Below are 12,526 nucleotides of genomic sequence, written 5' to 3' on the forward strand. Positions count from 1 at the left end.
GAAAGACGAAGGGAACGAGCGCACTTGAAACGATATTTTGGAAGGACAGAGACTGGTCACAATCCTAGCAAATGTATGAGCGAGGACTACGAATGCGGAAAATGCCGTTGTTTGTAATTGTAGACGATTCGGGGTTGGCATATGATCAAGCAAGGTGACGATTAAGGCTACCTTCCCGCATCTTCCTACTCTCACTGTCACCGTCTCGCGGCTTTTTCGAATCCTGAATGCTCTGAAGATACAATCAATGGGGTTAGAAATATTCAGCCGCATGTACGCCCATTACGGTACGCCATCGCGGTCTTGTGACGTTGCACTGATAACTCTAGCAGATTCTAAAGGCAATATTCTTCGTGGCGCATTGCGGCAATGTGAGTCAGGCTCAAGAGAATGATAATGTAGTTCGGCTTTGGTCTTCAAATGGGGGTGAGTTCAGCACGTTGGATTGTGGGGTTTGACGTTTGTTGGCTAACACACGTTGATGTATCCAACGACTATCCAATACATTGAACCCACTGTCATTTCGCACCCTTGTGATATATATCTGCAGTGGCCAAATGACGGGCAAGTCTGTGTCAATCATGACAAAATTCAAAATTCTGTATCGTACTCCGTAGAACGAGACCCTCAGGTCTCGGATCCAAGAGACACCGTCACATCTCTGGACCCCGGTACTGGTAACACCGCTCAGTTTCGAATGTCGGGCGCTGGCGCAGTTGAGTATATCACCTGCTTTTAATAACCACGAACGAGGCTCGAGTTTCCCAAGTGGCTATATGTTTGCAGATACCCAATAGGCGTCCTACCATTTCCTCCTCACTATCATTCGTTTTATCGGTGCACGTTTACTTGTCTGCGGTGTGATAAACCCAAATAACCCATACACTTCCGCCATTCGCAAGTGGTGTGGGAACATGAATTGTCTTCTGTCGTACTTGCTATGATATTGACGTATTTCTATTGAATAGGTTGTACCACTTCTCAACGGGCGTCCCACGGCGGAGGCACCCGTGAACTGCATGAATATGATAAACAGTTCCCCGTCCAAAGGCCCAGGTGCCACGTTGCATTTTTGTTAGCACCTGGTACATAAATTTCTCCTTCGCATATGGGTCTGCTACCTATTTCTCCCATTGTGCCGTCAAGATGAACTTCAAAGATGAAGTCAATGTGGACGCTGTCGCCCGGGATAGTCTGGAGAAGCTAGGCTACAAGCAAGAGATGACACGGGTTTGTACTTGTGCTTGTTCCTGTTCGATAAATATGTGATGTTCGCGGTCGTTGCTAGTCTCGAGGACTAGTACAAATATTGTTCAGTGCGTAGAGCGTTCCTTTCACTGCGTCACAGAAATTGAATGCTTCCAAACAAGTGACGCTAGGTCAGTCCACCGGCTTGAGCGAAACTGCCCACTGAACTGTTGACCCAATGATTTGGTTAGCAATCATGGCAGTCCGTATGTCTGAGCAGCGATTTTTCTCAACGCCACGACTTACCCTCTGGTAGCATTCAGTCTTGCAACGCCAATAGCAACGTCGCTCATTGGAGGTGGTCCAGCGGTAATGATATGGGGGTAAATGTACACTTTCCACCTTATCTAGAACGTGATTTGACATATTGTAGTTGGATCCTGGTTTCAGTCCTGACCCAAACCCTCGCTCTTTCACTGGCGGAGATATGCTCCAAATATCCTACATCAGCAGGGACATACTACTGGTGTTATCGACTTGCGTCCCCCCGCACGCGACTTCTTTCCTCCTGGATCAATGGTTGGTTGACGGTCGTTGGTAGTTGGACGGCTGATTTGAGTGTCAAATTTGGTATTTATCCCTATGCTTTGTCACTTCCGATTACCTATATCAGTAACGCATTTTCCCAGCGACTGCTCAACTTGTTGTTGCCGGAGTCGGAATATATTATTCTGAATGGGACGCGACAGCATTGCAAACATGCAAGGATCCTTCTGTGTAGTAATATTTCGCTCGCTGACCACTTAATTCCCCGATGTAGACATGATTTTCCTCGGCGTGACTGCTATTGCTGGCATATTCTGCATATTCTTTAACAGGCTCCTACCAACCATCGATGTAGGTCCTCGCCTGTTTATTGTTACCGAGATACCCATAACCTGCCAGATTATTTGTGCTTGCTGGACGGGTTTAGGCATCATCGGTACGTTTTACCGTGACTGTTCTTTGTTTATTATTATCCTAAATTTGAATGTTTGAAGTTATCTCGATATGCTTGTTAACCAAGGCCGCAGTAGGCCGTCATCCCGCCTCTTTCGCGCTCTGGAACTTCGATCCCTCATTTTCAGGATGGACGCCTGGGTGGTCGTTCTTCATCGGTATATTGCCGGTACGATCGCTATTACCTATCGAAACTCGTACTCAATATTACCACAATGAATCAAAACAGCCTGGTAAGATGTTAACGTTATTTATCACAGTGGGATAGGGATCTGAACCATGTCTCAGCATATACATTCTCCGGTATAGGAATGAGTACGTCTCTCACAGCGGTCATGACCATATTCACCCGGCTGATATTCAAGAATCAGTCACAAATATGGCCGAAGAGGTTTATAACCCTTCTGAAATACTCCCAAAGGCTATCACCTGGTCCATACCCATTGGCACATTATCTGGCATATTATTCCTTCTCCCAATCCTTTTCACACTCCCAGATGTCGACACATTGCTTCAAGGTTAGTTTTATGCTGAGGTAACTCGTGCTCCTCACGTAATATGCCATCCAGTTTCTTCCGGTCAACCTATTGGTGTCATGTTTACTTTGATCATGGGCTCCAGGGCTGGTGGTTTCGGGCTAGTGAGTGTCCATCGTGGCCTTTCGTCCGGCGCGCTGCATCTCTGATTTGGCGGGGTATCCAGTGGTTCATTAGTACGTTACAATTGGTCTCCACCACTGATTAGGCTAGCTTTCTCATCAGCTTCCAAAGTATTCGGTATCGGTATGTTTTGTTCAATGTCCACGTCGTGTATCAGTTCTCGTGCAACATGGGCGTTCGCACGTGACAAAGCTATTCCATTTCATCGGTGGTTCTCCAAAATCGGCCCTTACTTTGGAGATGTCCCCGTGAACGCGTGTGCACTCTCCACCGTGATCGAAGTTCTCCTTGGACTCGTCTACCTCGGTTCCTCAGCTGCATTCAACGCTTTTGCAGGAGTCGCCGTCATGTGTCTTGGAGCATCTTACGCGATGCCCATTGCCATCTCGTTGATGGACGCCCGGCGAGACATGCATGATGCCCCATTCAACCTTGGCAGGTTCGGTACCATCATCAATGCAGTCGCGGTGCTGTGGATCATATTTGTCACCGTGCTATTCTCGATGCCTGCGGTCATCCCAGTAACGATGTGGTCGATGAGTGAGTGGCTTTTGGTCACGTGGGTGGGTTGATGCACTGAATGTGTGCGGGTAGATTATGCTTCGGTAGTGTTTGGGGGGTTCGGGGTGATTAGTGCAGCGTGGTACATGATCAGTAGGTCGTTTGCTTGCTGTTTGGGAACTTCTTGGGATTAATGTCATTCAGACGGCCGGTTTTACTATAGAGGACCTCCAATCCAGGAGGATTCAACTAGCTCGTCCGGATCCTCGGACTCTGCTTTGAATTGAAATAATTCTCCGCGACAATCGTGGTGAAGATACTATCATCAAACGATGGTGGTCAAGATCAAGGTGTCAGCGCATGGTAGCTCTCGCCTTTCGGTCTCCCATGCATATGGTTGTGATTATTTATAGCAGTTAAGCCATTGTGCAGAGTCTGTAAACATGATGTTGTGTTAGACTAGACTAGATGTCGCATGATGGTGAAGAACCCCTTTTTTTTCAAAGTAAAAGCCTAGTACCACTCCAATGGTGATTTTGTGGTTGCAAGTGCATTTGATCTAATGTCAGCGGCACGTTGAGCTAGATCAGAGAGTTGTGGCGAAGCTCCAGAAGGAAATAATCAAATAGAGTGGTAGAACAGATAAGATAGAAGGCAGGGAACTAAACTACTAAGAGTCGCATCCTGATCATGCGTTGATTGCCCGCTAGTCTCGGTAATAGACGGACCGCTCGTTTCATCAAAGGTGCCTGACGGGCAACCCGGCCCCGTAGTGACCTGACCACAGTAGGATTATATGAGCGAAGTGAACCTCAGATCCCAAAATCATAGGAGCCGCAAAGCGACGCATTAAGATGAGGGGACGGTTAGTAACAAAGGTAGCAAGAAAGCATAATTGCGGGCCCATTTGCGTCAATGCAGGTGTCCATGTCCACAGAAGTGCGCGGATCTATACATGCGCACTGCAGCAGGTGTTGGCAAGGAGATACTTTGGGGCCGCTCGTTTGCCACTGGGGTGGGTGATTCCTCCCTTTAATGATCAGGTTCCGTGGTGAGAGAGTTCACAACGGTGAACTTCCTACACGAGTAAGCTTGAGAGAGCAATGCTATAGCACTCTCGAGTGCTCTCTACTTATGGCCGGCTTCCCCCGCCGGACTTGCCTTCATTGCATGCAGATGGCACACAAGTTCAGACCTGAGTCATCAAAGCTCACCGAAGTTTGTGACAAAGAAAACCCGAAAGGTGGCAGGCTGCAGACAGGGCGCCGGAGCTTACTGGAGTGTATCCTGGGTGCTGTGTGGTTGAGGGAGAAGCCACATGCTGCACGGCCACTGTACGAACCCTAACCCTACACTCGTACCTCACTTCGGGATAGAATTCCCAACCGTAGAGCCGCGGAATTCTTTCCTATATATCAGTTCTTTCGCCCCCCCTACGGCATCATCGTCTACTAGTAGTAGTACGCCATTAATGTGGTAGTGGGACGCGAAAAGAACTTTCACTGTAGTTCTTTTCACGCTGATGGACACCCCTTGCTTATCAGCCGCTCATACTTAAGGTTCTCCACAAGGGCCGCTGCGCATCTAAACCGCATGAGTACATATGATGGGCAATCTTTATTCCCAAGCTAGAGTTCTGTTCGCATCCGAAGCAATATATGCATCACCCTTGCCCCATATCAGATGCCGTTACTTTTCTTTGTGCTACCACGATGAGCTTGAAGGATCCAGTCGATGTGGACGCTGTTGCCCGTGTCGGGCTGGAGAAGCTAGGCTACAAGCAGGAGATGACACGGGTTTGTGCTTGTTCTTGTTCACCTCGGTCCGCATCTCATGCCTTTGGTCGTCACTAGTCTAGAGGACTGGTACACATCTTGTTCAGTGAGTAGGGCGCCCTTCTCGTCGTGTCGCACAAATTAATATACATTCCAAAAGTGACGCTGGGTCAGTTCTTCAGTTCAAGCGAAGACACATCCTGATCTGTTAGTTTAACGATTCAATTAGCAATCATGGCAGTCCGTGCGTTTAAGCAGCAGTCTTGATGAATACTACGACTTACGCCCCTTGTAGCATACGGTCTTGCGGCTCCTATCGCGACATCGCTCGTTGGAGGTGGTCCAGCGGTAATGATATGGGGGTAAATTTACCCTTTATAGCTCGAACATGATTTGACACGGTGTAGATGGATCCTGGTGTCAATCTTGACCCAAACACTCGCTCTTTCACTTGCAGAGATATGCTCCAAATATCCCACATCGGCAGGGGCATACTACTGGTGTTATCGACTTGGATCTCCACACACGCGAGTTCTTGCCTCTTGGATCAATGGCTGGTTGACAGTCGTTGGTGTTTGGACGATTGCTCTGAGTGTCACATTTGGTATTCCATCCTGTGCACATCACTTCCGAGTATAACTGATGCAGTCTATCAGGAACCGCTCAACTTATTGTGGCTGGTGCCGGAATATACCACCCTGAATGGACTGCAACGGCGTGGCAAACATGCAAGGCTTCATCTATAGTCCATCAATATGGTTTTCTGACCAGTCTATGACTCATTCTAGATATGATTTTCCTCGGCGTGACTGCTGTTGCCTGTTTGTTCTGCCTATTCTTTAACAAGCACCTGCCGGCCATCGATGTAAGCTCTCACTTACGGATCTACTCTGAAATTTATACGTTGCCAGATTATCTGCGCTTGCTGGACTGGTTTAGGCATCATCGGTACGTTTTGCATTGTAGCTCGTCCCTCTGCGCTGAGTTGAGTCGTTTCAAGTAATCTTGATATGTGTATCCGTCAAGGCTGCGGCAGGACGCCATTCTATCTCTTTTGCGCTTGGACATTTCGATGCATCTTATTCAGGATGGACGCCTGGGTGGTCTTTCTTTATTGGTACATTACCGGTATGATCGCTGTTAGATATTGAAACTCTTACTCAATACTCACGATGCATTTAACAGCCTGGTGAGAAGCTGTTATTTACCAAGCTGTAAGACTCAGAGCTGAACAACATCCTAGCATACACATATTCTGCTATAGGAATGAGTACGCCAATACCTTTGCATCATGTTCACTGACTTACACCTTGAAACCAGTCACCAACATGGCCGAAGAGGTTCACAACCCTTCTGAAATACTCCCGAAGGCTATCACCTGGTCCATACCCATTGGCACATTATCTGGCATAGTATTCCTTCTGCCAATCCTTTTCACGCTCCCGGATATCGACACTTTGCTTCAAGGTCAGTTTCACGCTGGAGGAACTTGTGCTCTTCATTTATATATGTCAACCAGTTTCTTCCGGTCAACCGATTGGTGTTATGTTTACTTTGATCATGGGCTCTAAGGCTGGTGGTTTCGGGCTGGTGAGTCTGTCACGACCTTTCGTCCGGTGCTGCATCTCTGATTTGGATTGGTGTTCAGTGGTTCATTGGTACGTCACAATTGGTCTCTACCAAGTAACCTCGCCCTCTTATCTCACTATTCGAAGTATTTGGTATCGGTATGTTTTGTGCGATCTCCATATCTTGCGCCGCTTCTCGCGCAACATGGGCGTTTGCACGCGACAAAGCCATCCCATTCCATCAGTTGTTTTCAAAGATCAGTCCATACCTCGACGATGTCCCCGTCAATGCCCTGCTACTCTCCACCGTCATCCAGATTCTCCTTGGACTCATCTACCTCGGCTCCACGGCTGCATTCAATGCCTTCGTGGGCGTCGCTGTCATGTGCCTCGGAGCATCCTACGCCATGCCCGTTGCGATGTCGCTCATGAACGCCCGGCGAGACATGCATGATGCCCCATTCAACCTTGGCAGGTTCGGTACCGCGATCAATGCAGTCGCAGTACTGTGGATCATGTTCGCTATGGTGCTATTCTCAATGCCTGCTGTCATCCCAGTCACGAGGGTTTCGATGAGTGAGTGTATTTGTCTTGCGTGTGTGGGCTGAGACGCTAAATATAATCGGTTAGACTATGCTTCGGTAGTGTTTGTGGGCTTTGGGGTGATCAGCGCTGTGTGGTATTTGATCAGTAGGTTTTTTGTTTGCACTTTGGCAACTTGCTTATCGTGGTTTAGATGGCCAGTTTCACTATACAGGGCCTCCCATCCCGGAAGAGTCCGCGGCTTCCTCGGAATCCAATCGGTCGACCTCCCCACTTCAAGGATGATTTAAAAAGTCGAAGGTCTACCATGTCATGGTCTCCCTGCTATTACAGTATTACTTTCAAACTATGTACAAAATGTCTTGAGTTCCCTGCGCTTTGATTGCAATGAATCACATTCAGATTCCTTCCTAAATAATGGTAACAGGTATTAGAGGGTATGAGATATCATGCAACGAGTGTCAGCAGCAGGAAACATGGTATAACAATAGCAAGCAAGTGCAGTGAAATGATATGATTGGAGGGAGCAATCACGCCCGATTTCACTACGCGCGTAGTTTCGGGATCACTTTGACCATTTGGTCAATGTTGATAAACTGGACCCAAGCCTCTAGATCTTTCGCGTTATCATGCCAGATGAATTTAGACTCCTTCGTACCCCTGAAGAACGCGCATGCACACTGATACGATTCCTCGAGCATGACCCCACCCATGCGTTGTACGCCGAGCTGAGCTTTGAATACACGGAACTCCCATCCCTGTAGTGGGTGGTCATCACCGCGCGCGGACTCGGAGGGAATGTTGAATTCGAGGCGTGACCAGTCGAAAGCGGTGCTCTGGCCAACAGCTTTGATATATGCCGCTTTAAGCGAGAGGAGGATGGAGAGGCGCCGAAGAACGACTTCGTCCCCGAGTTCAGGATTGAGGAAGGTCATCTCTAGCGGGGTTAGCTGTGGCCAGTAGCTCGTTAGTCTTTGGTGATATTCTGTGCCTGTCGTTTGGCTTACTTTATGTGCAAAGGATTCAGCGTAGGCTGCTACTGAGACACCCTTGGGCTCTACGGAAATCTGTTTAATGCCCAACCCGATGTTTATTACTTGGCGCTGCCGTCCCTGCGTCATCACCATGCCGCAGAGTGAGTTGTCATATGCGAGGTGGTATCCAATCATGGACTGTAGAAATTTTTCTGGGGGCATGTCATCCGGTGACTGTTGTAGGGAAGTGCCATGAGTATCGATGAGTTATGCTACTCTGAGAGTCGATACTACCGCTCACCTGCTCGATCCAGTGCTTTCCATTCGAGGTAACGCAGTCTTTCCATTTTGCACGCGATATTCGTCGGTGGCGCATCATAAGAAGGGGTAACATGTGGCAAATAAGCTGTCCTGCTGAGCCGTCAGAACCCAAATCAAGCGAGTAGTGGAGTGGTGCTCACGGAAAGAATCTATAGAAGTAGGCTGGTACGGCAGTCTGGCATGAGGGACGCAATCCTGCACAAGGTGAAAACATTTGTCGTACTCCTGCGGAGACAAGGTCAGGCGCTGGACTATCAACAACAATATTGGTCAAACCTCTGTCAATACATCACGATTCAGTGAGAGCATCCAGACGAGAAGTGGACAATCCATGGCCATTGTTTCACAGGGACTGAGAGAGAATTCAAACAGTCTATTACTACGGGCGGTGGCGCAGTGAATGAATGCAGCGCACCTGAGTGATCTTGGGCCTATAATTGGGCAGTAAAATTACAAAATCCTGGTGCTAGCCGCAGTACAAGTCTTCAAATTTATCCAGGAAGCAAGGTGGAGGCCACGGAAGATACACAGCAATGGCGCACGCCCTGGCACAGTAGGTTCATTATAAGGTGATCACCAGCCTAACAAGCAAACCGCACAATTTGGGTCGCCACGTGCCGGGCCACCGGAATTCTGCCTGTCTCTTTTTTTTTTGATTGCAGTTTCGTTTCACGTGAACAACTCGAAGGCACTCTCATCTCGGCCATGCATGATCAGTACGTGTTTGACAGCTGTCGTCGACAATACTCGAGGACGTCGGAGATGAACAGTGATACTTTTTAGCTTATCTCTCAAGTTTGCAGTCGACCGCGTGCCGCATCTGGATTGTGCTGTCCTGATTCGAATCAGATCCGATTCCAAGAAGGCTGTCCTGTGGAGAGACACATCCTCCCATGATTTCGACTTGCTATTTGAACCCTAGCACTACCGGTTACAGGGTATCACCAGCTCTAATAGCTAGTCCCTCGCCCAAACAGAAGACAGTCAGAGAATCGTGGGCCCTTCTCGTGCAAAGCACCCAAATGGATTTTACTCCACTATCTGCTCAGCTAGAAAGTTCGGGAGCTGCACGCACTTAATGCATGCATGATGAAACCACCTAAAAGGGTAAGATGGCCCTGAGAGGACTCCGACTTATCTTAGTACAAGTTCCAAGTAACCACATTGCGTTAGAAGCAAATACAGGGATTGCCTGCGGCCTGCTCATTCATTTCAACACCCTCACCGCCGCTCAATAGTCCACCCACTGTATTCACTGCATCTGCCGACGGCAGCGGCTCCAGTTCCTTGACCGTCGGACTGACGCGCTGAGCTACATCCGTGGCCAATGGAGTAAAGCCACCTGCTTCTGAGGGCATCTCGCAAGATGCCCTGATCGTGATATCTGATCGTGTCATGGAACGCATGAAGTTCAGAAGCTTGATAGCAGGCTGCAATCGAAGTCAGGTGGGAATCATTCTGCTAGCCATTGAAACACACGTACGATACGCTTAATACTTTCATCCTTCGCGTCCTTGGCACTCGGTTCAAGCTTTTCAAGCCACACCAAGAATGGAACGAGACGCAACGAGATGCTTGTGACCTTATGGTCGACTATCGCGTGCACAACAGGCCGCATAACTGCCCCCACGCTATCGGCCTCGGGTGTACGACATTAACCGCAAAGGGAGGCACTTCTTCCGCGAAAGCCACATCAAGAATAGCATTTGATACAGCGTGGGGAGGGATCCAGCTTAGAAGCTGAACCGTGTGTCAATGATGGGTACCTCCTGGGTACGTTCGGGAAAGATACACTTATCGGGCTTTCGGAAGCCCACCTAGACCGACAGACTTGACGATGATCGACAGCTATCATGTCGTCGACCAAGCTCCTCGTGGGTGCCTTTGATCAGTTCTAAACCTAAACGAGGGTGCACTTGTTGACCTTGTTTGGCAGATTTGTACACTCCTAGAAGCAGGATATGACTTACCCTTTCACAAACGTATTTACTCGCAGCACAGCCAGGGCCAAATTCTGTGACTATACACGCGTCGCACTGCATTTTTTTCCAGGAAAGGTCTATTCGCTCTATCCCAGCCTTGAGCAGTTGATGCAGGATAGGTGAACATGGAACCCGGCCTTGGATGGCGCGAAGAAAATAGTGTGAGGTCTGCGTTCCCCTCGCTTGAGGCTCTAAGACGGCGGCGCCGGTTACAGACGTGCGGATCTACGTTATGTTTGAATGTATTTGAATTGACTATTATAGTCAGACTGGCAATGAAACAAACCTTGTGATACAATTGCTCATCCAGACCCAGATCATAGTGAGAAGTATCAGTTTCTACATGCACCAGCCCCTCCGACACGGAAGGGTGATATCCAGGCTGCCTCCTTTGAAACCAAATTTCTGTCATCGTTCGTTAGATGCTGATGGACGATCTAAGGCATATACGCTACAGACACATCCCCGTGCTGGAGCAGATATGAAAGCAGGTATGAGCCAAGACCGTCTGTGGACCAACTGTGGACCCAGTCAAGATAACCACATAATCACCTCGCCTGCGTCCGTCAATCAAAGTAACAGAGTCATTTCGATCATGTTCTCGATGCCAATTTTGGTATCAACCGGTATTGTATGACTCTCGTGAGCTGGCTAATCGAAAAATTTGAAAAAAAAAACGATGTTCTGCGCGATCCCTCAGGGAGCCGATGTTTTTGAGGAATATCGCGGACAGACTAGACGTAAGGGGGGTCAGTAGAACATAAACCTTAATTTGCCCTCGACCCGCCTGTCAAAGCCTTGAGCAAAGAACTATCAAGTATCAACCACGTTGGCAGCACTCACAGCAGCAGCATGCCACGAGCCAGCTCTCAACGTTATCTATAGTCTAGTTCGTACTAGGCAAAGGCACATCAATGCCTGCTGTAGTGCTGCCCTCCACCTTTTCGTACCTGTCGCCCATGAATGTCATGTTCGCGCATTGGCGGATGTATGAAATGCTCATAGGGCATTGATCTCCTCGTCGTTAAACTTGACAGTTCCCTTTCCAACTCGCAGCACGCACTTTCACTGCGTATCACAAGAACGATCTCCTTGAAGATCCTGCTGGAAGCAGGAGCCTCCTGATTCGCTTCTATATCTGGCCTTCAAGTTCACCGGTATCGTCAGACTCGATAGCAGCAAGTGTATGTGGCACGAGCTTACCAAACTCCATTCCTGAACCCAGCAAGCCGCTTCCCGTCATCGACGTCGATTTCGTGCCCCGCCCGTAGTACTATGAGGATTCCGACATGGTTGCATCCCCCGGTTGAACATGACGGTACCGTTCACGTAGGGGTTGGCGACAATAGTACTCTATATGAGTGCTGGCACTGGATTTTCGCCAGATGAGAGCACTAACACGTCATTCATCTTCCTACGCTGCAAGGACAATATCAGAAAGCGATATGGATGACACGAGCTTCTGTGTTACATCTTCCACATACCCTCGACTGTTGGATGTTTGATAATACATCTGAAGAAGCATAACCTTTGATGTCCGAGAGATTCTCTGTGCCAGAACTATTCGCGAGCAACTTGAAGTATTCAAAAACTGAGAGGGGATGTAAAGACCGAGACCTACCAAAACTCGACATTCATATATATTGTCTTTCTGATGGATCCACCTGATCTTGAAGTTTGGTCCAAATCGCACCCAGACCTTTAATATTCGCACAACTTCATCTCGGAAGAAGCAAGTCGTGTATCCCACTTCTGTAGCACCGTAAAGAGAATGCAGCTTGACCCCTGCATCCACTAGAGTATCTCCTACTATCTTGGGTGTGAGCGGACCACCGGCAAAGGCCTATCACTACAGATAATGTGAGCCATTCCTTGTCTGAAGACTCAATAATGAACTTATGACATACAACATATTCGAGCGTCTTCTACTTGTCAACAACATTGTGCGACAACATCTTTTGCTCCAGGAAGCTGGGCACGACTACTACTGAAGTATTCGACTTCGCCTTGACTACA

At 48.3% G+C, this 12,526-nt stretch overlaps 4 protein-coding genes across 4 annotated transcripts; 2 read left to right on the top strand and 2 right to left on the bottom strand.

The window, feature by feature from the left end:
• Positions 1-675: 675 nt before the first annotated feature.
• On the top strand, positions 676-3,976 carry F5147DRAFT_240427 (amino acid transporter). The gene is made up of 20 exons (XM_041428789.1): positions 676-715; positions 969-1,085; positions 1,147-1,230; positions 1,289-1,316; positions 1,371-1,379; positions 1,440-1,454; positions 1,505-1,571; positions 1,622-1,818; positions 1,878-1,949; positions 2,009-2,085; positions 2,134-2,170; positions 2,229-2,356; positions 2,417-2,420; positions 2,476-2,502; positions 2,559-2,705; positions 2,757-2,827; positions 2,890-2,899; positions 2,958-3,386; positions 3,441-3,504; positions 3,552-3,976. The coding sequence occupies exons 3-20, from the start codon at positions 1,147-1,149 to the stop codon at positions 3,568-3,570; spliced, it is 1,485 nt and encodes a 494-aa protein (XP_041291198.1). The 5' UTR covers positions 676-715; positions 969-1,085; the 3' UTR covers positions 3,571-3,976.
• A 797-nt stretch (positions 3,977-4,773) lies between these two features.
• F5147DRAFT_240505 (amino acid transporter) lies at positions 4,774-7,648 on the top strand. Its single transcript, XM_041428790.1, has 18 exons — positions 4,774-5,143; positions 5,201-5,228; positions 5,283-5,291; positions 5,352-5,366; positions 5,418-5,484; positions 5,530-5,726; positions 5,779-5,850; positions 5,911-5,987; positions 6,034-6,070; positions 6,123-6,250; positions 6,308-6,311; positions 6,366-6,392; positions 6,443-6,589; positions 6,642-6,712; positions 6,771-6,780; positions 6,838-7,266; positions 7,321-7,380; positions 7,427-7,648. Exons 1-18 carry the CDS (start codon positions 5,006-5,008, stop codon positions 7,516-7,518), a joined length of 1,608 nt encoding a protein of 535 aa, XP_041291199.1. The 5' UTR covers positions 4,774-5,005; the 3' UTR covers positions 7,519-7,648.
• Positions 7,610-9,140, bottom strand: F5147DRAFT_753979 (uncharacterized protein). The gene is made up of 6 exons (XM_041440270.1): positions 8,944-9,140; positions 8,805-8,880; positions 8,669-8,753; positions 8,509-8,618; positions 8,241-8,441; positions 7,610-8,183 (listed from the first exon to the last, which is right to left on the bottom strand). Exons 2-6 carry the CDS (start codon positions 8,865-8,867, stop codon positions 7,779-7,781), a joined length of 864 nt encoding a protein of 287 aa, XP_041291200.1. The 5' UTR covers positions 8,868-8,880; positions 8,944-9,140; the 3' UTR covers positions 7,610-7,778.
• An 81-nt stretch (positions 9,141-9,221) lies between these two features.
• On the bottom strand, positions 9,222-10,576 carry F5147DRAFT_702392 (uncharacterized protein). Its single transcript, XM_041437785.1, has 3 exons — positions 10,499-10,576; positions 10,012-10,443; positions 9,222-9,958 (listed from the first exon to the last, which is right to left on the bottom strand). Exons 2-3 carry the CDS (start codon positions 10,144-10,146, stop codon positions 9,698-9,700), a joined length of 396 nt encoding a protein of 131 aa, XP_041291201.1. The 5' UTR covers positions 10,147-10,443; positions 10,499-10,576; the 3' UTR covers positions 9,222-9,697.
• Positions 10,577-12,526: the final 1,950 nt, after the last annotated feature.

This window comes from Suillus discolor (genome assembly GCF_016758755.1).
Source record: "Suillus discolor strain FC423 chromosome Unknown F5147scaffold_38, whole genome shotgun sequence".
Lineage (NCBI taxonomy): Eukaryota > Fungi > Basidiomycota > Agaricomycetes > Boletales > Suillaceae > Suillus > Suillus discolor.